The sequence below is a fragment of the Sebastes umbrosus genome, chromosome 24, assembly GCF_015220745.1.
Source record: "Sebastes umbrosus isolate fSebUmb1 chromosome 24, fSebUmb1.pri, whole genome shotgun sequence".
Taxonomy (NCBI): Eukaryota; Metazoa; Chordata; class Actinopteri; order Perciformes; family Sebastidae; genus Sebastes; species Sebastes umbrosus.
The window spans coordinates 14,105,080-14,130,588 of record NC_051292.1 but is presented as its reverse complement, the minus strand read 5'-3'; the positions used below and the strand labels follow the sequence as shown (position 1 = coordinate 14,130,588).

The 25,509-nt window shown below is 41.5% G+C and overlaps 2 protein-coding genes and 1 long non-coding RNA gene across 3 annotated transcripts; all 3 read right to left on the bottom strand.

Moving 5' to 3' along the window:
• Positions 1 to 4,643: 4,643 nt before the first annotated feature.
• LOC119483820 (protein NLRC3-like) lies at positions 4,644 to 7,937 on the bottom strand (the record flags this gene model as incomplete). Its single annotated transcript, XM_037762314.1, has 2 exons — positions 4,644 to 4,782; positions 6,649 to 7,937. Coding segments are annotated over 2 exons (1,428 nt in total), but the record flags the coding sequence as incomplete, so codon positions are not given.
• Positions 7,938 to 8,388: 451 nt separating this feature from the next.
• Positions 8,389 to 11,833, bottom strand: LOC119483850. The gene is made up of 3 exons (XR_005205809.1): positions 11,786 to 11,833; positions 9,508 to 9,737; positions 8,389 to 8,446 (listed from the first exon to the last, which is right to left on the bottom strand). It is a non-coding gene; the product is annotated as an uncharacterized LOC119483850 (long non-coding RNA).
• A 670-nt stretch (positions 11,834 to 12,503) lies between these two features.
• Positions 12,504 to 21,863, bottom strand: LOC119483812 (rho GTPase-activating protein 1-like). The gene is made up of 12 exons (XM_037762303.1): positions 21,742 to 21,863; positions 21,457 to 21,544; positions 19,868 to 19,999; positions 19,103 to 19,189; positions 16,819 to 16,917; positions 16,533 to 16,640; positions 15,131 to 15,207; positions 14,928 to 15,005; positions 14,620 to 14,748; positions 13,774 to 13,877; positions 13,483 to 13,683; positions 12,504 to 12,913 (listed from the first exon to the last, which is right to left on the bottom strand). The coding sequence occupies exons 2-11, from the start codon at positions 21,495 to 21,497 to the stop codon at positions 13,516 to 13,518; spliced, it is 1,023 nt and encodes a 340-aa protein (XP_037618231.1). The 5' UTR covers positions 21,498 to 21,544; positions 21,742 to 21,863; the 3' UTR covers positions 12,504 to 12,913; positions 13,483 to 13,515.
• Positions 21,864 to 25,509: the final 3,646 nt, after the last annotated feature.

Genomic DNA, 25,509 nt, shown 5'->3' with positions numbered 1-25,509 from the left:
ATGTGATGCTGTCAGCTGTAATCCAGCTTTATTTCCTGGAGACATGAACACAACAACAACATCTTCTTCACATCAACTCTAACACATGATCACAACAAGCTTCTGGCTGATCTGATTGGTTGACTGTTCTCTCTCTGTGTGTCACTGTTCTCCTCTCACAGCTTAACGGAGGAAACACATCACAACAATACTGCTGAAACCAGCATGGACCGACTCCGACCCTCTACTGACCTCAGAGTCTCCAGTCTACAGTGTGGACTCTTCACAAGATCAGACAGCAGCTTCACGTCTGATTCCTTCAGGTTGTTGACTCTCAGATCCAGCTCTCTCAGATGGGAGGGGTTGGACTTCAGAGCTGAGGCCAGAGAAGCACAGCTGATCTCTGGCAACCTGCAGCGCCACAATCTGAATAAAGAATAAATGATGAAGATAAAAATCACTTTATAATCCAGTCAGATGTGTTCAGGTTTTAAATGTGTAGCTCAACATTACTATGTCCTAATCAAATGTCCTCATCTCTAAAATGAGTAGAGTGACTTTGTCATTGTGTTATTGTGGATCATCATAATGTCAGCCTTCTACAGACATCATCCAAATGTCACCACAACATTCATACACCTATTGATGTCAACACACATCAATACCATGCTGCTGATCTCTGTGTTCATCTATGTGTGTGTGCTGAAGGATCAATATCGATGATCAGACATTATTTGTGGAACATGTTGAAACAATCAGAAACCAGAGAAATATTTCTACTTCATGAAGTAAACTTGATCAATTCAGAACAAATATTCAGGGTTCCTACACATTTTACATTTTACATTCCAGACTTTTCCAGAATTCTCTGTAGATTTTTCAGACCATATTTGACTTTGTGACTCGGGGTTCAGAGGACGCTGTTACAAGACTACAGTCCCCCCCCCCCACCATGGTTGAGATGTCAAACAATTTTCCTCAAAGTTTGCATCCAGCTCTCTTTTCCATTTGGAATTGTTAACCAACCAGGCTTTGTGTTTGGGATCATCAAGCCAGCTCTCAGAACACTTTACTCATCGTGGTCGTTCAGTCTACAGTCCTACAGAGAAAGCTGGACGACGTTCTGCTGTCAAACATCCTGCTCTAGGTGAATCACAATGATGCCGCCCCTCTATTAGCACCAGGGACAGACTGGGACACAAACCCATCCCAGGACTTTGAGACGGAGAGGTGTCTTATGTGAGCGGCCGGAGGGCGCGAGACGAAACATTGTGGGTTAGTAATTTTACCACTAATAGAGTTTTAGTGGTATAAAGAGAATGTGATGATGATGATGAAGACCTTCAAGACTCTTCATCGTGGATGACACCTCCTCAGTTTGTATCAGCACGTCACCACTGAATCAAAACCAGACCGGCCAGCTGGAACACTGGTCACAGTTCATCACGTTCATGATGTAAATGACTGAGCCAATCAGATTTCAGCTGAAACAGGGACCAGTCCAAATTAGGAGGGGCTGCTCGTCCCCCCCTCTCAATATGTAAAGTATTAGATTGTCCCAGTCTGACAGGCAGCGTTCTGCTCTGTGCCGTCTGCCTGCAGTTAACGGTTACTTTTTATTATTATATTATTATTGTTATGTTGCTCATGATGAATAGTTGGCCCACATATGGCTGCCAAAGTGCCGCCCTAGGCGGTTGCCTAGTTGGCCTCTATGGAGGTGCCAGCCCTGGCTGTGACGTACAGGCGTAGAGGCAGCTCTGTAGGAGTGTGCGTTCAGTCAGAGCCTACTTCCTGTGCTGCTTTCAACGACATCAAGCTCTCTCTGGCCCGCGCTCTCTCACACAGTAGTAAACATTGTGGCTGCACCGGCTGCTCTAAACACCATGAAAAACACTCTGCTTGTATGATCTATTTATTTTTAGAAATTCTGAATTTGATATCTTAGAAAGCAGAATAGGGGCAACAGTCTGGAAACAGACATGTTTTTCCATTCTCTCTTTTCTTTTTTCCATACTCATCCAGACCTGGAAATTACTAAAATCAAATTCCATACTTCTCCATACTGCGTAGGAACCCTGAATATTAGTTGAGAGGATCTTCTGTATCCAGATGTGACCATTTACCAACAATGATAAACATTCATTTACTTTAACAACTAACAGTGGACATTTTCTACACTTTCTTTAAGAAACACAAGTCTTTTGTGACTGCAGACTAAATTTAGTTTAAGAAACGTGAAAATATGAAGAAAAGAACATTAACAACTTTATGGATGTAAGTTATGTTTGTACATAATTCAGGTTCAATTGTTAATTCAACATATAAGATCTCTAATAGTAACAGAGAGTCAGTGAACTGACCTCAGAGTCTCCAGTCTACAGTGTGGACTCTCCAGAAAACCACACAGGACCTTCACTCCTGAATCCTGCAGGTAGATGTTGGAGCTCAGATCCAGCTCTCTCAGATGGGAGGGGTTGGACTTCAGAGCTGAGGCCAGAGAAGCACAGCTGATCTCTGACAAACTGCAGTCACTCAATCTGAATAAAGAATAAATGATGGAGATAAAAATCACTTTATAATCCAGTCAGATGTGTTCAGGTTTTAAATGTGTAGCTCAACATCACTATGTCCTAATCAATGATCTTTTCCCTAAAATGAGTAGAGTGACTTTGTCATTGTGTTATTGTGGATCATCATAATGTCAGCCTTCTACAGACATCATCCAAACGTCACCACAACATTCATACACCTATTCATGTCAACACACATCAATAACATGCTGCTGATCTCTGTCAAGTCTGGAATTAGAGGATCAATATCAAATCAGACTTGTTGGACTTCATTACTTCATTTATTACATGGCCTTCTTCTCACTGTATCTACTAGCCTAGCAGGTTTATGTCATTTACAGGAAAGGTCCACATTTGTTCAAGTGTGTCTGTAAACAACAGCCACATGTCATATGTACATTAAAAGAGTTATTGGTGGCAGTAATCCTTCCTCCTGTGAAGTGGTCCCTTCATAACACAACTACACTGTAAGAAATGACTTCACAAGTTCAAGTGAAACTAATATGAAGATTCAGCAGTCTGAGTCGACAAATCAAAGTTACACACTGTTTAGTACCAAATTCCCTCTTTGAGTTACTATTCCTCCTGCAGCTCAACAAGGAAACTGTCAAACACAACATACTGACTGGATACATACTAAGGCTGGGCAATATATCCATATTATATCCATATCGTGATATGAGACTAGATATCGTCTTCGATTTTGGATATCCTAATATCTAGGGTTGTCAAAGTTAATCGTTTCACATGCAGTTTGGGGCAAGTCATAGTCAAGTCAGCACACTGACACACTAACAGCTGTTGTTGCCTGTTGGGCTGCAGTTTGCCATGTTATGATTGGAGCATATTGTTTTATGCTAAATGCAGTACCTGTGAGGGTTTCTGGACAATATCTGTCATTGTTTTGTGTCTTAATTGATTTACAATAATAAATATATACATACATTTACATAAATCATATTTGTCCACTCCCATGTTGATAAGAATATTAAATACTTGACAGATCTCCCTTTAAGGTTCATTTAGAACAGATACAAAAATTGTGAATAATTTGCGATTAATCCTGATTAAATATTTTAATGGATTGACAGCCCTAGTAATATCGTGTTGTGTTGTAAGTGTTGTCTCTTCCTGGTTTTAAAGGCTACATTACAGTAAAGTGATGTCATTCTCTGAACTTACCAGACTGTTCTAGCTGTTCTATTATTGGTCATTTACACAAAAAAATATTGTGATATTTGATTTTCTCCAAGTCACCCAGCCCTAATACATCTAACTCAGACTGCTGAAGCCTCTGATTAGTTTAAGATCAACTTTACAGGTCATTTTACACAGAACAAGACTGTGGATTTAGTCCTCATCTCGTAACACTCAGGTTATACGGGGGTTGCTTCACAGACAGAAGGAATGATGACAGACATCAATAACTCTTTGAATGTACATATGAACATGTGAGTATTGTATTCACATAGACTTGAACAAAATATGGACCTGCAAAGATGTTTCAGATGCAGAGTATTTATTTGGTTTTTGCTTCAAATAATTAGACAATGCTGACATGAAAACAGATCACAGTTAGATCTGCTGTCAAAAAGAACGTGGGAATAACTTAGAACCATAGAGACCTCTGATTAGATGATGTCATTCATAATCATCACTTGTGTGCCTTTAAGTTGGTGCAATACGTGTTTGTTGAAGAGTGCTGCACCTTTAGACATGTTCAAATAGAGCGCTACAGGAATGAGTCCTAAAACCCAGAAATGAATTAGCATTTTAGCACTTCCTGTTCCCTCGTCTGGAAGTCAATGGGTTTTTAGTTAGATGGCTGAAATAAGGTCTGTGGTTAAAGGTCCAGTGTGTAGGATCTGGAGGTATCTAGTGGTGAGTCGAGGAGATTACAACCAACTGAAGCCTCTCCTGTGTGCCAAGCGTGTTGGAGAGCTACGATGGCCGACGTGAAAACGTGAATGTCCCTCTCTAGAGCCATCTGGAGCAGAGCCAGTGTGTAGAGAGTGTGTGTACAAACTACATAAACTACAGTCAGTGAACTGACCTCAGAGTCTCCAGTCTACAGTTTGGACTCTTCAGTCCAGCAGAAAGCAGCTTCACTCCTGAATCATGCAGGTTGTAGTTGTGACTCAGGTCCAGCTCTCTCAGATGGGAGGGGTTGGACTTCAGAGCTGAGGCCACAACTTCACAGTGAGTATCTGAGAGTCCATAGTTAGAAAGTCTGTGATGACACAAAAATTACAAAATACATTATTATGAAAGAGGACAGTTTATATTTACTTCATGCATTTGATGACTAAACAGTTTGATATAAACTTCTTTAATCAACATTTACTCCTCACATCAGTGGTTCAGCTAATCTTATCTCACTGTTTGACATGAAACAATAATTCTCATCACTCTCTCTCAAACCTGCAGACTTTTAATCTTTGTTTTTCAAGAATCTTGCAGATGAAGAGAGAGAACATGTAGTTACATTGAGGCTTCCCTAATGTCCAGTCTGTCAGTGTGATCTGATCCCAGGTCTGTCTCCACAAAGTTAGCATGAGGCCTTCTTGATTAGAAAAGCATTTTAAAACTCAGTGAATAAGTAATAATAATACAGTTGAGAAAGATGACCTCTCTTTGCTAGCTACCTGCTGCTTTCAGGTTCACGTCCATAAATGGGAAAATTAAACAAATCGCTATAATATTAGACCTGTACATAATTAAACATTCATATAATTAGATATTTTGATGACTGCATGGCGTTTTGTCATTAACACTCTTTTCTGAGCATCAAACGTATTCAGCTCACAAACACAATGAATGAACCAATGAGGTTGCATTATTTTCAACATAATGACATCAGAAAGATGATATCAGTGTATCAGCATTAAAAACATAACATTGATCTTTGGTTTGTATAAGATCTCTTAAAAAGTCTGAATTCTACCATTCTGCTGTTATATATTCATCAGACTGCTGTTATTGGTGGAAGCTGTGTATTTCCTGTTGCTACTCTTCTCTACAGCAACGAGAGAGAGAAACACCAGAGTTTCCTTCTGTGAGTAACAGAATAAAAGGAAAGACTTCAAAACAAGATGATGGAACACAACTTGAATTCATTAGCAATAAAATGCACCATTGCTCGATTCAACACACTCAGGAGTTTTACAACGACAAGCTTTGTCTCGTATGACGAGTAGTTTACGGTGGCTAATGCTAGAGTTGGGTCGATTTTTGGTTTTGCCGGTCCGGTCCGGTCCGGTCCGGTCCGGTGTACGAGCTTAAACCGGTTTGATTTTATGCTAACGATACGTTCTGGCAAATTAAAAAGTAGCCGACATCAACAACCTGTGCCGACAGAGTCACAGTGCTAAATCCAGCCTGTATTGCATTACTAATAAGCAATATGACAACGTGATTAACGTAATATTATGATATAATGTTGGTGTATAAACAAGAAGAGGTTTGTTTACTAGGAAGTTCATGTGTTTTTTGGGGTGATGAGACGAGACATGGCAGAGCTGGTCTCAAAGAAAACTAAAACTGCAGCAACATGGCAACAGTTTGGATTTGAAGCCAACGAAAGAGATGAGCCCAAAAACACACGAGGTAAGGTGTAATGTGGTGCAAGGCCTATTGAAAGCAAACCCCAGCACCAGAAATCTGATCCCAGGACCGCCCCGACTCCCCGCCGGATCAGCAAACGTTCTGTTGCTGCCGTTACACCGGTTAGACCCAGCTCGCCACCAGACAGCTGATCTTTTGTTTTTTTCATTTGTTTTACCAGGTTCACATGTCGTCTCCATCACCCAAAAACATAAATAAGAAAAAACTGTAAAATGTAACAATTATTAGAAATAAATAGAATAAGTGTTCATTAACTTGACAGCTAGAAACACAAACTACTGAAACATTTTGAACTCAACATTTGAAACAGCTCAAGAACATCTGTGACAAAATACAAATACATATTTATGTAATAAACATGTGGAACATTTATAAGAATATTATATTTTAAGAATAATTTATAGTGTGTATATTTGAAGAACTAAACTAGTAATCTACACTGATCTATAAAGTTAATCACATCTGGACTTACACAGCTTTTCTGCAGTTCCTCACAGCTGGAATCAGTCTCCGTCGTCCCTCGTCTGATGTGTTGTACTTCTCCAGGTCCAACTCATCCAGAACCTCCTCTGACATCTGCAGCATGTAGGCCAGAGCTGAGCAGTGGATCACAGAGAGCTCCTTCTCTGATCTGTTCTCTGACTTCAGGAACTCTTGGATGTCCTGATGTACCGAGTGGTCGTTCATCTCCGTCAGACAGTGGAAGATGTTGATGCTTCTGTCAGGAGAGATTTTGGTATCATACATGTTCATCTCCTTCAGGTTGTTGATGGCTCTCTGGATGATTTCTGGACTGTTGTCTGTCTGACCCAGCAGACCTCCTAAGAGTCTCTGGTTGGACTTCAGAGAGAGGCCATGAAGGAAGCGAACAACCAGGTCCAGGTGGCCATTTTTACTTTCAAGGGATTTCTCCATGGCTCTCCTCAGGAAGACATCCAGGGTTGAATGAACATATTCTTCTCCCAGGAAGTCCTTCAGTACCTCTGTGTTGCTGTTTGTGTAACAGTGGAACATGTAGACTGCAGCCAGAAACTCCTGAATGCTCAGGTGAACAAAGCAGTAGACTGTTTTCTGGAAGATCACACACTCTCTTTTGAAGATCTCTGTACAAACTCCTGAGTACACCGAGGCCTCTGTGACATCCAGACCACACCGCTCCAGGTCTTCTTGGTAGAACATGATGTTTCCTTTCTCCAGATGTTCAAACGCCAGCCTCCCCAGCTTCAGAAGAACTTCCCCGTCAGCCTCCGTCAGCTCCTGTGGACTCGTCTCACGTCCCTCACCGTACTTCTGCTTCTTCCTCTTTGTCTGAACCAACAGGAAGTGTGAGTACAGGTCAGTCAGGGTCTTGGGCAGCTCTCCTCTCTGGTCTGTAGTCAACATGTGGTCCAGAACTGTAGCAGTGATCCAGCAGAAGACTGGGATTAGACACATGATGTGGAGGCTCCTGGATGTCTTGATGTGTGAGATGATTCTGCTGGACAGCTCTTCATCACTGACTCTCCTCCTGAAGTACTCCTCCTTCTGGGCGTCAGTGAAGCCTCGTACTTCTGTTACCCTGTCAACACATGCAGGAGGGATCTGATTGGCTGCTGCAGGTCGGGAAGTTATCCAGACGAGAGCTGAGGGAAGCAGATTCCCCTGGATGAGGTTTGTCAACAGCACGTTGACTGATGACTTCTGGGTGACATCAGACACAACCTCACTGTTCTTGAAATCCAGGGAAAGTCTGCTTTCATCCAGGCCGTCAAAGATGAACAGAACTTTACAGACAGCAAGCTTCTCTGCTGTGACCTTCTGTAATGTTGGATGGAAAACATGGAGCAGCATGAGAAGACTGTACTGCTCATCTCTGATCAAGTTCAGCTCCCTGAACGAGAGCAGAACCACCAGACTGACATCTTGGTTCTCCAAGCCCTCTGCCCAGTCCAGAGTGAACTTCTGCACTGAGAAGGTTTTTCCAACGCCAGCGACGCCGTTCGTCAGAACGACTCTGATGTGTCCCCGTTGGTCAGGTAAGGCTTTAAAGATGTCCTGGCACTTGATTGGAGCGTCATGGAGGGTCTTCTTCTTCGAAGCTGTCTCAAGCTGCCTCACCTCATGTTGGGTATTAACCTCTTCACTCTGTCCCTCTGTGATGTAGAGCTCAGTGTAGATCCTGTTGAGGAGGGTTCCACTTCCTGTTTCATCAGTTCCTTCAGTCACACATTCACATCTCCTCCTCAGACTGATCTTATGTTCATCTACAACCTCCTGCAGACCTCTATCTGCTGAAAGAGAAGGACAAAAGATACAAATAAAGAAAATGTCATTATTATTTTCATTGCCAATATTGAAGTGATCAATATAAAGTAAATAAAAAAGCAGTAAAGGTTAAACAGTCTAGTTTTAGTGGAAGCATCAGAAATGCTCCTTTTTCTCTCAGTCGGTGTACATGTTTGATTGACAGCAGAGGAGGCGGAGCCTCAGCTGTCCGTCTGCAGCTCTTCATCTAAACAGCTCACTGTGGCTGTTCCTTCCTCCCTGTAATATTTAAAACTCATCCACTCATCAAATAATGCAGAATATGTTCATAACTCGTTGTGTGGACATGTTTTTATTGAACAGCACCAATAACAAAAGCCGGGTTTCCACCAAAAGTTCCTGGGACTTTTTAGTCCTACTACTTTTAAGGAACTAAAAGGTTCCTTCAGTCTACTGTTGTCTGTTTCCACTACGGTCTAAAGACCTGTGAAGATTCAGCAAATTAGTCCTCTGATGTATGAAAAAGCAACATGACATGTGATGAGAGCTGTTGGTGGTCGCAGTAGTAAACACACTCTGCAGTCTGCCGTTCAGTGTGTCGTCCGTTTCATCTAAAAAACACGCTGGAAAATAATAAACATTAGGTTTAATCTCACTGTGACGACATTTACTGCACATTGGATGTAATGAATGAAATGCAGAGGAGGAAAGTGAAACTAAGAGCGTCCGTCTCCACAGTAAATCATGTTGAGTATTTGAGGGTTATTTATTTATGTCTCTCTTGTTTTCTCTGTCTTTTTGGCTGGACCGCAGACGGCCAGCCCTACAACCCCAAAAGTCTGTCACTGAGTGATGAAGTTACACGATTGGTCGTCTGAGTGTCGGAGTTTCCTCATTGACCTCTGGATCGTACGCCAACGTTGGTGTATGTATATATGTCTATGGCTTGAACGGCCAGTTGAGTGGAGCAGGGCGTCCCCTAGTGTCCTCGCAGAACCTGGTGGGACTTTTATGACTTTTTATATATTAAAAGAACAAGTAGTGTTTTCAGACATGGAGACGTCAGCAGACAGATGTAGAGTCTTACTTTGTACAGTGCTGGTCTGACCGGCTGGCTGCAGTCCAGCTCTGGTTCTGGATCTTTCTCCACACTGGGGACAGGAGGAGTCTCCTGATGAAGCAGACTGGTCCCAGTATGAGGTGATGCACTGTCTGCAGAACCAGTGTCCACAGCTGGTAGAGACTGGATCCTTCAGGACGTCCTGACACAAAGCACAGCAGGACAGCTGCTCCTCCACAGAAACATCACTCCTACTCCTGTGAAGACATGTCTTTATAACTAAAAGGCTTTGTTGATTGGCTGACTCTGTCTCAAAGTTCAGATGGTCACAGGGAACAGTTAAAGTGTTGTTACTTTTCTGTTTGAATTCAGCATTCAGTCTGTGATGACAGTGTTCCTTTTATTTCAACTCTCCTGCTTTCATAAACACTAATGAGCTGAATTTTACTATCTGGCTGTCTTATTAACCTTAACCTTAACAATCCAACGGACGATATTCAGTCTTTCAGAGGTTGTAGCGGCTCAGTTTTAAAGCTAGAGTGAAGATACTGGTAACATGAAACTATAGAAAACCTAAGGATCCATTGTTACCAACCATGTCATGCTAGCTTGTCGGGAAGAACGCTCTGACCTCCAGATATGTGAATGTAAATGGGTTCTATGGGTACCCACGAGTCTGCCCTTTATCATAAAGTGGGCATGTCTGTAATCACATGTCATAGTGAAGTCAGCTCACTGACAGCTGTTGTTGCACGTTGGGTTTCAGAGGGGTCGTCCTCCAGAGGGGTCGTCCTCCTGATCAGTTTCTCCTGTCTGTCCTGTCCCCGGGTCGTACGCCTGAGTTTTCCTGCCCCGTCCCTGTTCAGCGCCCGGCCGCTAGCCCCTTAATCCCTCCTCCGGACTCCCTCCACCCACCCTGATGGAGTTCATAGACTCTGTTTTAGGGATGTCTGGGATCCGTCCCTTGAGAAAGAGAGGTACTGTCATGGTCTTGGGTTTTGGTTGTAGTTTGTTTCCTGTTTTATTTTGTAGGTTCAACACTTTCTACAGCTACTTCACAGTGAAAGTCCTCCATTAAAGAGAGCTGATTATGTTCTTAACAGTCTCACGGTCACTTTGGGCAGCTTAGCTTGAGTTAGTTAGGTTTGAACTGAGGTTAGAAGTGGTCTAAATAGTGTGGTAGACCAGCAGTCTAAGACACACAGTATGTAACAGTGGTGTCTCTGGTTCAAATCCAGATGGTTTACATTTATTTTTATGTCATTCTGTTTTCTTTCACTTTCTACTGTTAACTATCAAATGAAGGCATGAATTCAAATATTCCAAAAAGAGAAGTGGTCCAAATGTACATTACTGCCCCTTTTAGTATGAGCTGATAACTTTAACATCACTACTGCCCAGGGATGTTTGTTCTTGACCTTAAGGAACAACATATGGTGGAGAAAATCTAAGGTCAAAGGTCCACTTACTAATGATCCAAAACTTTCAACTGCAAGCTCTGAATCTTTAGTAAGTGAGCTTAAATTCCCTTCACCATATTCTACATCAGTAGTTAGTTAAAGAACAAACTCAAACATTCAACACGCGTTAATTTGGATCAGAAAGTCACACAATAACACAAACTAACTAACCGATAGAAGCAGCAGTAGAGCAGCAACTCCTGTGTTCTGAGAGGGAAAATTACTGCTTTTGTGAATGAAGTCTGGTGGCTTTGAAGAGAGTGATATAACTACGTTGTCTTATATTGCTCTGGTCTATCGGGACCTCTCTATTGCTCTGGTCTATTATGACCTCTCTATTGCTCTGGTCTATTATGACCTCTCTATTGCTCTGGTCTATCGTGACCTCTCTATTGCTCTGGTCTATCATGACCTCTCTATTGCTCTGGTCTATCGTGACCTCTCTATTGCTCTGGTCTATTGTGACCTCTCTATTGCTCTGGTCTATCATGTCCTCTCTATTGCTCTGGTCTATCATGTCCTCTCTATTCCCGAGGTAAAGCTCCCGTCCATAGCTGCTTTACCTCTCCATCAGACAGCCCTTTCTGACGGGGAACTGAAGCTGTTATCTCGCTCTCTTCAAAGCCACCAGACTCCATTCACAAAAGCAGTAATTTTACTTCCCAGAACACGGGAGTATACGTACAACCCCACTTCAAAGAAGCTGTCATAACAGCTGATTTTAGGAGAAGTCAAACCAACACAGTATTTTGAGGACTAATGTGAGAAAATGAATTACACATTTGAAGCTCATTCTTTCAGATCATCATCCATCAGGTCAGTGCACAGTAGAAACAGTCTCTTACTTTGTGTCTGAGGGTCCAGGTTCATTACTGAAGTTCGGTTGCTCCCCTATGGACCGGTCACTCTTCATGAACAGACAGCCAGAGACTAGAGACTCTGCTCTGTCCTCCTCTTCCTCCACACAGTCAATCATCTTCTGATCTGAAGTCAGTCTGAGAGGTTAAACATTAACAGTGACTGTGAACAGGAAACAAGTTTGTACAAGAGTCACAGACAAGACTGAGAGAACAGGAGGTAACACACAACCTCTCTCTATCACACTCTCGCACAATCTCTCTATCACACTCTCGCACAATCTCTCTATCACACTCACACACCCACACCCACACCCACACACAGAGTGTTGCTCTGCACTGACAAACACATTCCTCTCCTGCTCAAACATTGATTAAACGTGTATCTGTTGGCAGGAAAATGAAGAGTTGATTAGCTGCACACTATTTCATAACACAAGTCCAAGTTTTCTTTACCAGTAATTGTGACAGATTAAAAGACCTGCAGGAAAACATGGAGGAAGTGTTGCATTAAATTCAAAATAAAGACCTGGTTCTCTCTGCCATTAAGGTAAATAAAAGCCCTGCACACTATTTAAAAACTCCTGGTAATGACGTGCTGAAAGGCTTGTGTCTTAGTACTTCTGTTTTTGTATTACTAAATATTATTATCCCATACCATTAAAAAAAAGAATGGTGTAAAAAAGTGCTTAAGACAATTATAATGTGATGGGAAAAAGTGTGGAAATACAGAGATTATATTATTAATACAATGTTAAAGTCAAATAGGCCTTTAGTAATGAGAGAGCCATAAAGAATCATAAATATCAGTCACTATTAGGATATAGTACAGTATATTACAGAGCTCCTCAGTCTGAAATCAGTCCAGGTCCAGGTCCAGGTCCAGGTCCAGGTCCAGCACTCATTTCATCCACATGCACAGCTGTGTTTGGGTTCTAACAATTAATGACCTGCTGGTGGAATCACACAGCTCGGTTTCTCCTGGTTACTATAGTTACAGCATTTCAAAGATTGTCCACAACATTTGGTACCAAGTTCACCATTTGTAATTTAACCTGAGACTTTCACACCTCCATTCTCTTCATCTCTCCTCTCTTTAAGTTTGGGATCATAATCCTAGAGGGGACGTTTGATAACTGCACTGTGTTATCGTTGATTATGCAGTTTTTTGGCACTACATAGAAAACAGCAGAGAGACAGACTGACAACAGCACAGCACAGGAATACAGAGCATGACTGGGCACGTCTAACTGCTATTAATCTCCCTACAGAGATAAAGGATGACAGCCTGAGACAGGTATAAACACATGCACTTAGGACTGGAAGTTTTGAAAGGTTGGTTGGGTGTAATGGGGTGGCGGAAGAGTCAGAAATGTACTATGTGACCGAACTGCAGCCAGTGGTTGTGTGAGACTAACCATGCATTCACACTGGAACCAACATAGTCAAAGTGACCCAGTGTGAGTGGATGGTTAGTCAACAACGTATTAGCTGTTGAATTTTGTGCTATTGTTTATTGAGGGTTATGTGGCTGCAGTCTAATGTATGTACCATTTCCACCCACATGCCTGGTTTGGAAATGCGGGCTAGAAGCTAGCAGCAGTCCAACAACACACTGCTAATGGGCCAATCACAATGTAAGGACTGGTGGGGCACAAAATGAGATGGGAAATGGTGCTTCTTACTGGAAGAGAGACTGCAGGATGAAGGGGTAGGGTTTAGGTAAAGACCAGATGCTGCTGGTCCAGCAGGGCTCTGGTGAAGTTGTTGATTGGCCCGATGGCGCTGAGTGACATGGCGTTGTCCCGCCCCCAGAGCAGATTAGGACCAAACACCACAGCCAGGTTACTGTTGGTCATCTTATTCACTTCACTGTTGGCTGATACCTAAACACACACACACAGACAGGTTACTATTGGTAATGATATAAAAGTTCTGGAAGGTAATTAGTGGGAAGTGTAGTCTATCAGCTGTACCTGTGCCAGGAATGTGACGAGGTATCGCAGTGATGCATAGTTTTCTTCTGGCAGCGACTCTACCAGTGCCTTCATAATTTCCCCCTGGCTGTCACTGGATACAGCTGGCACACACCAAACACAAACACCACTGATCATTAGAGCTCATTCAGGATGTAGATGTCAATCAGTACATTTACATGTCCACAAATAAGAAATCAGGTTACACAGGATTTCAGACGCATTTGCATACACTGTGGTAACTTGGTTACTGTAAATCTGCATAATAAACGGCAGGTCAGTGATCAGATTTCAAGTGTTTTCAAATATAAGTCAAAGTCAACATGATAATAATGCAAATTCGCTTTAACGCCACTAATTTCTTTAACGCATTTACACAATCGATCTTTCAGAGGTTGTAGAGTCTCAGTTTTAAAAGCTAGAGTGAAGATACTGGTATCTTATGAAACTGCAAAATCTAAGGAATCCATCGGTACCAACCGTGTTATAATAGGTTGTAGCGAAGGAGGTTAAACAACTCTCTAAACTTACGCTAAATTTTGGTGAGGAAAAACTGCCATGGCTATTTTCAAAGGGGTGAAAATGGGTTCTATGGGTACCCACAAGTCTCCCCTTTACAGACATGCCCACTTTATGATAATCACATGCAGTTTGGGGCAAGTCATAGTCAAGACAGCACACTGACAGCTGTTGTTGCCTGTTGGGCTGCAGTTTGCCATGTTATGATTGGAGCATATTGTTTTATGCTAAATGCAGTACCTGTGAGGGTTTCTGGATCAATATCTGTCATTGTTTTGTGTTGTTCTGATAATGAAACGGAAAATAGTGCTGAATGTTTGAACATACAGGTGAAGTTGACAATGTCGTTGTAGAGCTGGAAGGTCAGCAGAGGCTCCGGTAGTTCCCTCAGGAATGTCTTCAGAATCACAGCAGCCAAGTGGACGTCTTCTATCTCTCTGAAATTCACCGTCTCACCTACAAAACACACACATGTAGGCGCAAGGTGAACACAAGCAGCAATCTTTTACAACATGATGCTTTCCCACTTCCTGTGTAGATAGGAAGTAAAAAGACAAAACAACGGAGTTGGAGCGCTTCCTTGTGCTTAAACGCATAAGCTCAATCGACTGGTTAAACAGGCATGTTGATCCTACCCGAAATGTATCTGAGCTGGACCTCCTTCACCAGAGTCACGTTGGCAGATCGTCTGAAGATGCCTTCAATCTCCAAACCTGACACACACAGTGAAGAACAACAAGGCGGTTCTTAATGAGAGAACGATTCACTGAGGCGATCTACAGTTAAAGTTGATTAGTGCATTATGTTTGTATTTCTATCACAACAAGAAAAGAGTCACCTTGCTCTGAAAGGAAGCTAATGGTGTCTCTCATCACCACAGGAACGAGGTCATCATCTGGATTCCTCTGTCTGAGCCTGACACACACACACACACACATACACACAGTGGTTAAGATAACAAGCTTAGACCAATGATGTTATTATAAGCTGACTGGGGCTTTAAAACATTACCATCTATAAACTTCATGCATTTAACATTTAGAGCAAATGGTGTGAGTGCAATCTGTTTTCAGATCCTTTGCTTTTACTACAGTATACCAATACCACACCATGAAAATGCTCCACTGTAAGTAAAACTCCTGTATTCAAAACCTTACTGAAGTAAAAGCATTATCAGTAGGGCTGTTGAATTTAACGCATTTACACAAAATCATTTTAACGCCACTAATTTCTTTAACACATTAACGCAACTTGCAATTTTAGGTAGTTGCAGGCTCAGTTTTAAAGCTAAAGTGAAGATCATATGAAACTAGAAAAACCTAAGGAATCCATTGGTATACAAATACCATAATAGCTTGTCGGGAAGAACACTAAATAACGCTCCAAAACTGGGGTCCCTTGACCTCTGACCTCCAGATATGTGAATGAAAATGGGTTCTATGGGTACCATAGTCTCCCCTTGACCTTGCCCCAAACTGCATGTGATTATCATAAAGTGGGCATGTCTGTAAAGTCAGCACACTGACACACTGACAGCTGTTGAGTTTGCCATGTTATGATTTGAGCATATTTTGTATGCTAAATGCAGTACCTGTGAGGGTTTCTGGACAATATCTGTCATTGTTTTGTGTTGTTAATTGATTTCCAATAATAAATATATACATACGTTTGCATAAAGCAGCATATTTGCCCACTTCCATGTTGATAAGAGTATTAAATACTTGATTAAAATGTGTGATTAATTTGCCCTAATTGTCAGCTAAATGTACCTAAAGTTAAAGAGTTCATTGTGCGTTAATGTGTTCCATGTCAGGGTTTTCCTATTAGATCTGATGTTTCTGGATTAATATGTCTGCTGCACTTATATTTTTACATTTTTGCAGCTAATAGTTACGAAATAATATTAGCTAACAGTAACAGTAACGTTTTTATATTGCTTAAGACGTAGGAAACCTTCAATTTAACACAAACATTCAAATTCATTTTTTCTGTTTTCACTGGACAGGAAGGTGATAAATTATAATCTGAAAAGTAACTAAAGCTGCCAGACAAATGTAGTGAAGTATAAAGTACAATATTTGTCTCTGAGATACAGCAGAAGTATAAAGTTACATAAAAAGGAAATACTCAATTTAAGTACAAGTACCTTGAAGTACTTAAGTAAATGTAGTTATCAATCAATACATGTATATATATATATATAAATCTAACAGTCAATCAGCAGGGATTTTGTCACTTACAATACAAGTGGCACCCCGAACACCTGGTTGGGGAGGGGAGGGCTGTGAGGAGGAGACATGGGAGGCTGGGCGGACGGTTTCAGAGACGCTCTCAGCTTGTTGTCGTACCTGACACAGAGACAAAGATTACCAGATTTTAAAAGATAACTTGTGCATTATAAAAATGAACAACACTTATTGTGCCTGAAGGAGAGTAAATGTGTGTAGGTTTACTGTACATTATTTGTGGGTGGAAATAAAAGTATTATTTGTGGAGCAAAATCTGGAGTCCGACATCGGCTCTTACTCTTTGACACGGGCAGGAATGACCAGCTGCTCACACTTCAGCACATCCTCCAGCTCACTCAGATAGCTCACATAGTTGATCTTCCTGCCAAACTTGAAACTACAAATAAAGAGAGAGAGAGTTAGGTTATCATTTGCTGCATTCAGCTTGTTAGTTTTAAAAAGGAGAATGATAGGAATATCCTGGATTGAAACTGGGTTGAATTTTCCCCATTCTTTTTCTGCTATGATGATGATGATAAAATGTAAACACATGACTCTATAAGCTTACAATTGTAGCTGTAAATAAGAAAAAACTTTATTACATTTTGCAAGTGTCCCAGTAAGCCATCGCTGGGTGACAGTGAATCAGCATGCACAATAACAAGACATAAAACTGAAGCAGCTAAAATGAACTCAGCCATCATTCATTTGATAATTTACCCGTGTTTTTCCTATTATGATTGTTTGATTGCTTATCCTCAGGGACTGCTACTTTTGCACTACTTTTAATAACTCTTGTATAGTTGTCCTGTAATACGTAGGTACATGTCTACACCTTGTATTGCATGTTGTTTTGTTTGCACCTCAAGTGTCGTCTGAATATTGCTTCACTCCCACTAAATGTTCCTTCTTTTTGTTTTGCACCGGAGACCAGGAGAAACACATTACAATCACAATTCTGTTCATCTATGTACTGTACTGAACTGGATGACAATAAAGTCTCTCTTAAACTATTAAAGGAAAAATGGAAAAAAAAAAATACCTAGTTCAAGTTCATCAAATGTGACAATTTGCTGCTTTTCTTTCTGACATGGCAGTTAATTGAATAGCTTTGTTTTTTGAATGGTTGGTCAAACAAAACATTGTATTTTACTATGTCAACTTGGCATTTTTTCACCCTTTTCTGATGTTTTATAAATATATTTACTAAGAAAATAATCACTAGATTAATCGATAATGGAAATAATGGACAATCAGAAAATAACGTTTTATTTCTCTTATTCGCTGCTTTGTTCTCACTAATGCCTAAATAACACTATGAAGTTACATGAAATTTTCGCAAGGAAAAACTAGCATGGTGATATATTCAAAGACCTTGACCTCTGACCTCAAGACATGTGAATCAAAATGAGTTCTATGGGTACCCACGAGTCTCCCCTTCACTGTAAAGCTGAGACTCTTGTGGATCCAATGAGTCCAACTGTATTCATGTGTGATGATGTTAGTCCCCATAGTAGCCATTTCATTGTAGAGAGACCATTTTTTGAAACGTGACCTCACTGTATAAAATGACCTGTGGTGACCTCTAGGATAATCACAGCCTCATGAAACTTAACAGCCACAAACTAGAGACCTAGAGCATTCAGAGGATGGATGGCTTTCAATAAGGGGGTTTCTGAGCAGTTTACACAACAGAAGTGCTCGCCATCCAATCGTTGAAAAATTCAATTCTTGCAGAAATCTCCAAATGTCAAACGTTTTTGATCCCAAATCACAGCATGGCTTTTTCTATGGTGTTCCTCAAGATCTTGGTGTCTTTATGTGGATGTTCCTCAACTTTGTTACAGGTAGATATCCTGCATCAGTATTTAACAGCAAATCTGAAACCCCAGTATGAAATTTGCTTAAAAAGAGATATTTGACAGTGTTTTTGTAGTTTTCTACAGCTGCCACTAGATGTTACTAGAGCCATGTCTTATCATGTAGTGCTGACAGTGAAAACATGCACAGTGGAAGCACATGAAGGACTAATCTGGCCACAGAGTAATACTCTGTGCTACCACAGTATATTATACTATGTTGAAAGATAAGGGGCATGAAGAAGGGCTGGGCAATACCATGCAATTTGGAGACGATCCATAACATGAGTGAAAATGACCAGATACCGTGTATGATGTAGCTGATGTACTATCATGTTTTATGAGTTTAAAGCATCATTAATACTATTCTCTGTTTTTAATAACTTAATCACAGGCAAGTTTTAAACCGTCATTAACAAAAATTGCAGCAGCACGGAAGCAGCTTGGAAGTGTAGCACTAAAAAGAGTTTTCATGTGTATCAACGCAGACATTGGTCATTATGTGCAACAGCTTGTGTGTTGTAATGTTCTAAACACCACTCCTAGCAAGTTTCACAACAATAGTCTAGTTTGACTTTTGCATTATGTGAAAAAAAGATGACAGGTGAATTTTATTTAACTGTCTGAAACTACAAAATTTCATCCTGCAATTGTGTCCTATATAGGACTAGTCATAGTGTTCTGTGAACATGCAAAGTATTATAAAATGATGGCTTAACAAACCTGATGAGTGGTTTGAAGAGGATCAGCAGCGTCTTGATGAACATGGTGGGATGGACGATATACAGAGCCTTAATGTTCTTCTTATACCTGAAAACACATACAGATGATAAGGATAAGGTGTCTGGAGCAGAGTATGTGGCTGTATTCTGTTTTTCCCCTCATTTTACTGAGGCATGCAGTTGTTTTCATTTTTACTTTAGGGGGAAATCCACTGTACACCTCACTTTAAAACAACCTTTGACAGTGTGCTTTTAAAATTTCTACATCTGTTTTTCTGCTTGGTCATGTTCTTTTCTTATCTTTCCATAAATACCACTCATTTAGCAAAAATGTAGAACGACAGCAGATATTCCAGTGATCTAAAACATGATAAGTACATCTTACATTGTAGTGTCATAAACTCAAATTGAAAGTTTTGCTTTCTTCAAAAGACCATTTTATACAATCCTACAAGGAGGATGCAATGGACAAGGCCGTCAAGGCAAGAGAAAATCTCCAAGCGCACCTGCTATTTTGATTCATGTATTGGTGTATTTGGTTCCTCTCCTTACACCTGTATACCATGCGCTCTGTGCATGGTACCAAAATACCACACAGAATGGCAAAGTCAAGCGCTGTTTGCACTGGTCATTGTGCTACCATGAAAATAGGGTCCAAAGTGTTGATTTGAAACAGATCAAAGTGAAGGATTTAGGAAAGACTAAGGCTTCAGTCAGTTCTGATATGACGGTCAGTGCACATGTCCAGTGATGTTATCGAGCTTACTTTCTGTCAAACTCCCTGTATGCGTCTCGTAGCCAGCCGAGAGAGGGTTTGTTTTCACTGGTCAGCCCGTGATGGAAATAGATCAGAGTGTAGTCACTTTCAACATACTGATCCAGTGTTCCTTTAAGATACCTGCAAAAAAATAAATAAAACAAATTCATTGTCATTTAAATAGATAAGTGTGTATTTCAACTGGACTCCATATTCTGGTCCAGGCTTACCAAGGCACTGCATTTTCAGCAACCTTCTTAGTGTTTCAGCATGTTACAGAAGCAGTCAGGCGATATGGTGAAGAAAAAAAAACATTTGTGGCATTTGTTTCCCCTTCACAGAAGTTATTGAGACACTTTGGAAAAAAAACAGTTCCCTTAAAAGACTTCTGAAAGAAACATGTCCTGTTGCTTCATACTGAGTCAAGACATCGACTATGTTACAACGATATCCCTGGTTTGATTCCAAGGACCTTTATTGTATATTACTTCCCTCCCTTTACTCAAAATGTCACTCTCTATAGTCAAACAGTTAATAAATGCGAAACATGCTTTGTAGAATTGCAGAAAAAAAGGGGAGCAATCAGAATAATTTCATGTCAGAGTTGACACAAGGTACAGTGAAGTTGTTTCAAAATGTGAACCACCGCAAAAGACAGATTCATCGGACAGATGTTTCAGTAAACCCATCTGATATCTTTCTAGGATTTCAACTGGTGCTCCTGCTCCTGCGATGGCCTGGTGCTTGTTGCTCACAAACATTTTCGCCCCTTTCTTTGGCTCCAAACTGACTGTACAGTTGAGAAACAGGACTCAATTAATCCAGAAGAAAATCTAAAAGGCCCCAATCATGACCCGGTATGGTTGCAGTCTGCCGGTCCGAGTCCAGTGCGTCCGTTCCTGGTACTATGACCCGGCCCAACCAGCTCGGTCCCAGGTGGCTGAATTGATGCGCCTCACTAAGAACTGGTTGGCTGAAGAGGCCGGGCCGCCTCCTGCTAGGACGAGTGTTACTGGACCGATGCATCAATGCACTGCTTTTTTTATGCTAAAAAGGTACGCTGTTCACACTGCACCCATCGACGTTGCACTGCTGGAGAATCATCAGGTTGTCCAGCAGATGATGCTGTCCACTCAAGCTGGATCCCCTCAGAGAGTCAGAGTCCAGCCAGAAAGGCCAACCCTTCTGTAAAGGCATCACCCACCACCTAACCACAACAGCCTACAGTGCTACGCCTGCATTTGGCCCGTGAATGCCCTGAGAGAGACATCTCTATGCAGCTGCCTCGGGCTCCAGTGCACCCTGCTTTTGGGTCACCTTGTGTTGGGCTCACGAGAGGGTTGACGCGCATCGCATCCCGGTTCAAATCAGACACCGGGAGCAAGGTGAGCCTGGAGAGCTGGAGTAGTGGAGAACCTACCACGTCCAGTTGTTTTCTAGAGTCGGCATAGTGAAGGAAATCCTGACTGCCTTCATGTCAAAGGTCATGCAGGGCCTGAGCACTCAACTGAGACTGAAACAGCTGCGCACCTCGGTGAACCACCCTCAGACAGATATATATATGGTAGGTATATTATAATTTAGATTTTAGTTCTTACATCAGCAGCTTGTGATGGTCCAGCTGGTGCTGAGGAGGCATCCTGCATGCATTAAACACTATCACCTTCCTGCCAAAGTTATCATCACCTAGGGACACACAGAAAGACAGACAGGGATTCAACATTACCTTTTTACTTTCACTGTATTACCTTCTGTTAAAAAAAACATGACAAGCAGTCCAACTTCTGCAAATTAACATTTTAGTCTGAAGAAGTAATGGTAAAAGATAAAGTCAACTATTAATGTCACAGTGGGGATGGGAGTGAAGAGACTGGAGGACTGACCTGCCACTTCAATGATCTGATGCCTGGCGATGTCATAGTAGGGATGGTCCCATGGCAGGTGGGGAGAGCCAGCGTCAAAGCGCTGGGAGATATCTGTCTCTGAAACACACACACACACACACACACACACACACATCTGAGTCCTGAGCTCATAGTTCAAGTGATTTTTTTGTTTGTAATAAAATAAAATAAAATGTTTTACTCGGCTTCCTGCCAAACATCATTAGGACACTCAGGGTTAAGCACTTGTTCCCACTGTTTTTAAAAATGCCAGTGCCAGTTCAAAGCATCTGAACATTTCTGCTCACTTGGGCCTACATTTTGGTGAAAGTTGCAAATGTTACCACTGATTTTTTTCAAAGTTTTAAACGGTTGCTGTAGCACCACCATCGGGACTATTAGCCCACAAAGCTGGTTGAGGAAGTTTGGAACAGGACTGGACCTATTGTTCTGTTTATTTTCATGCAAGGGAAGGCAGATTTCCTAGAAAGAAAAAGATGAAGAAGAAGACGAAGAAGACAAAGGAGACAAAGAAGAAAAAGAAGAAAAAGAAGAAGAAGAATATTTATTGTTTAGCTGTTGCGTGACAGCGTACATCCTCCTTTACATTTTTGTTAGTCCAAATATGTCTGAATCAAGTCAGCATGTTTTGCTTGGTCCTCTATACGTGAGTGTAATGCCAGGATCAGACTACACGGTATTTTTATGGTTACGATGGTCACTATGCCAGATTAGACGATTGAGAGTCATAAATTCTTGTCGTGAATTGGCAGCGACACATGACAGACTACACGTCGGTCAACTGCTCCGACAATACACACTCTCCCGGCACCGTTGTCTTAATATACCGACTTACCGGGGCTCAAGCCCCCAGGCCCGACCATGTAAAGGGGCCCACAGGGCTCCAGGGGAAAACAATAAAAATATAATTCACAGGGAGAAGCGCAACGGGATGCTCAATGCACAATGACGCAACGGCCGTGGTGTTTTTTACTCCGACAACCTAGATTGAATATCCTACTGCGAGGTCCGGCAGCAGTTGAAGGTCCAATGACATCATACTGCATAATAAGTAGCCTTCTGTTTACAGCTGTGTGCGTCTGCGCTCAGCCGGTCAAATTCACGGCCGTGACTGAACACGTCGTGGAAGGCAAAAACAAAAAAATCAAACATGTTAGACTTTCTGTCGGGACGTCATGAGGCGTCCCAGACGCAGCGTGAGTTGTCGTGTACTATGACACACTACACGAGATATAACGGATCGATTGTCGCTCACAGCGCTCATTTATCGTTCGCGATCCGAGTCGGCACCCTACGACGGCCGCGTCGGGCTATAATCGGGGCTGATATCGTATAGGCTGAACCGGCCATAAGTGTGTGTGCTCTTGAACTTCTTCTGTAAATTTGAAAGTTCTAGACCTTGGAAGTGAGGACATTTTAGGCAGGGTTTTTCAAAGGGTTTGTTGTGTTATGTAAAAAATATTAAATTATTTAAAAATGTTTCTGGGTTGAGACTTGGTTCAAGGGTTAAGGTTAGACATGAAGTTGTGACAGTTAAGGTTAGCTCTGGGGAATGTCTTGCATCAATAAGATAAGGTAAGGGTTGGGAGTGTGTGCTTGTATACACACGTAGGCAAAATTGTTGGTACCCTTCCGTTAAAGAAATAAAAACCCACAATGGTCACTGAAATAACTTGAAACTGACAAAAGTAATAATAAATAAAAATGTACTGAAAATGAACTAATGAAAATCAGACATTGCTTTTGAATTGTGGTTCAACAGAATCATTTTAAAAAACAAACTAATGAAACTGGCCTGGACAAAAATGATGGTACCCTTAACTTAATATTTTGTTGCACAACCTTCTGAGGCAATCACTGCAATCAAGTGATTTCTGTAACTCTCAATGAGACTTCTGCACCTGTCGACAGGTATTTTGGCCCACTCCTCGTGAGCAAACTGCTCCAGCTGTCTCAGGTTTGAAGGGTGCCTTCTCCAGACTGCATGTTTCAGCTCCTTCCACAGATGTTCAATAGGATTTAGATCAGGGCTCATAGAAGGCCACTTCAGAATAGTCTAATGTTTTGTTCTTAGTCATTCTTGGGTGTTTTTAGCTGTGTTTCTGGTCATTATCCTGTTTGAGGACCCATGACCTGCAACTGAGACCAAGCTTTCTGACACTGGGCAGCACATCTCGCTCCAGAATGCCTTGATAGTCTTGAGATTTCATTGTACCCTGCACAGATTCAAGACACCCTGTGCCAGATGCAACAAAGCAGCCCCAGAACATAACCTAGCCTCCTCCATGTTTCACATTAGGTACAGTGTTCTTTTCTTTGTTTGCTTAATTTTTGCGTCTGTGAACATAGAGCTGATGTGACTTGCCAAAAAGCTCCAGTTTTGTCTCATCTGTCCAAAGGACATTCTCCCAGAAGCTTTGTGGCTTGTCAATATGCATTTTGGCAAATTCCAGTCTCGCTTTTTTATGATTTGGTGTCCTCCTCGGTCGTCTTCCATTAAGTCCACTTTGGCTCAAACAGCGACGGATGGTAAGATCTGACACTGATGTACCTTGACCTTGGAGTTCACCTCTAATCTCTTTGGAAGTTGTTCTGGGCTCTTTGGTTACCATTCGTATTATCCGTCTCTTCGATTTGTCATCAATTTTTACTCTTGCAGCCACGTCCAGGGAGGTTGGCTACAGTCCTGTGGACCTTAAACTTCTGAATAATATGTGCAGCTGTAGTCACAGGAACATCAAGCTGCTTGGAGATGGTCTTATAGCCTTTACCTTTAACATGAAGGTCTATAATGTTCTTTCTAATCTCCTGAGACAACTCTCTCCTTAGCTTTCTGTGGTCCATGTTCAGTGTGGTACACACCATGATACCAAACAGCACAGTGACTGCTTTTCACCCTTTAAATAGGCAGACTGACTGATTACAAGTTTGAAGATACCTGTGATGCTATTTACAGGACACACCTTAGTTTAACATGTCCCTATGGTCACATTATTTTACATCTTTTCTAGGGGTACCATCATTTTTGTTCAGGCCAGTTTCATTAGTTTGTTTTTTAAAATGATTCTGTTGAACCACAATTTAAAAGCAATGTCTGATTTTCATTAGATAATTTTCAGTAAATTTTTATTTATTATTACTTTTGTCAGTTTCAAGTTATTTCAGTGACCATTGTGGGTTTTTCTTTCTTTAACGGAACGTTACCAACAATTTTGTCCACGTCTGTACATCCTTATAGTCAGTGTATTAATACAGTAACTTAGATGGTGGTCAGTGTGCTCCCAGTCAGGAGAAGCAGACAGGAGTACCGTCAGGAAGCTAAGTGATGTACTGCTGTGGACGCCACGTTAGTTCAGATCAGAAAGTCACACAATAACACAAACTAACTAACCAATGGATGCAGCAGTAGACCAGCTACTCCTGTGTTCTGAGAGGGAAAATGACTGGTTTTGTGAATGGAGTCTGGTGGCTTTGAAGAGAGCGATATAACGGCTTCAGTTCCCTTCAGAAAGGGCTGTCTGATGGCGAGGTAAAGCAGAGAAAATATTCTAAATATAGCGTACACCTAAACAAATATTTGTTTGTTTCTTTTAGATGGCTAAAATACGTTTTTCTGCTGCTCCTGTCCACCGCCGCTTTACCTCTCCATCAGACAGCCCTTTCTGACGGGGAACTGAAGCTGTTATATCGCTCTCTTCAAAGCTACCAGACTCCATTCACAAAAGCAGTCATTTAACTTCCCAGAAC

Bases quoted from the DNA above. Each gene is read 5' to 3' on its own strand.
- LOC119483812 (XM_037762303.1), bottom strand. From the start codon at position 21,497: ATGCCTCCTCAGCACCAGCTGGACCATCACAAGCTGCTGAT. The intron at 16,918-19,102 runs GTTTGTTAAGCC...CTTTATTTGTAG, and splicing joins CTCTTCAAACCACTCATCAG to TTTCAAGTTTGGCAGGAAGA. The intron at 13,684-13,773 runs GTACAGCTGATA...GTGTGTGTTTAG, and splicing joins TCGTCACATTCCTGGCACAG to GTATCAGCCAACAGTGAAGT.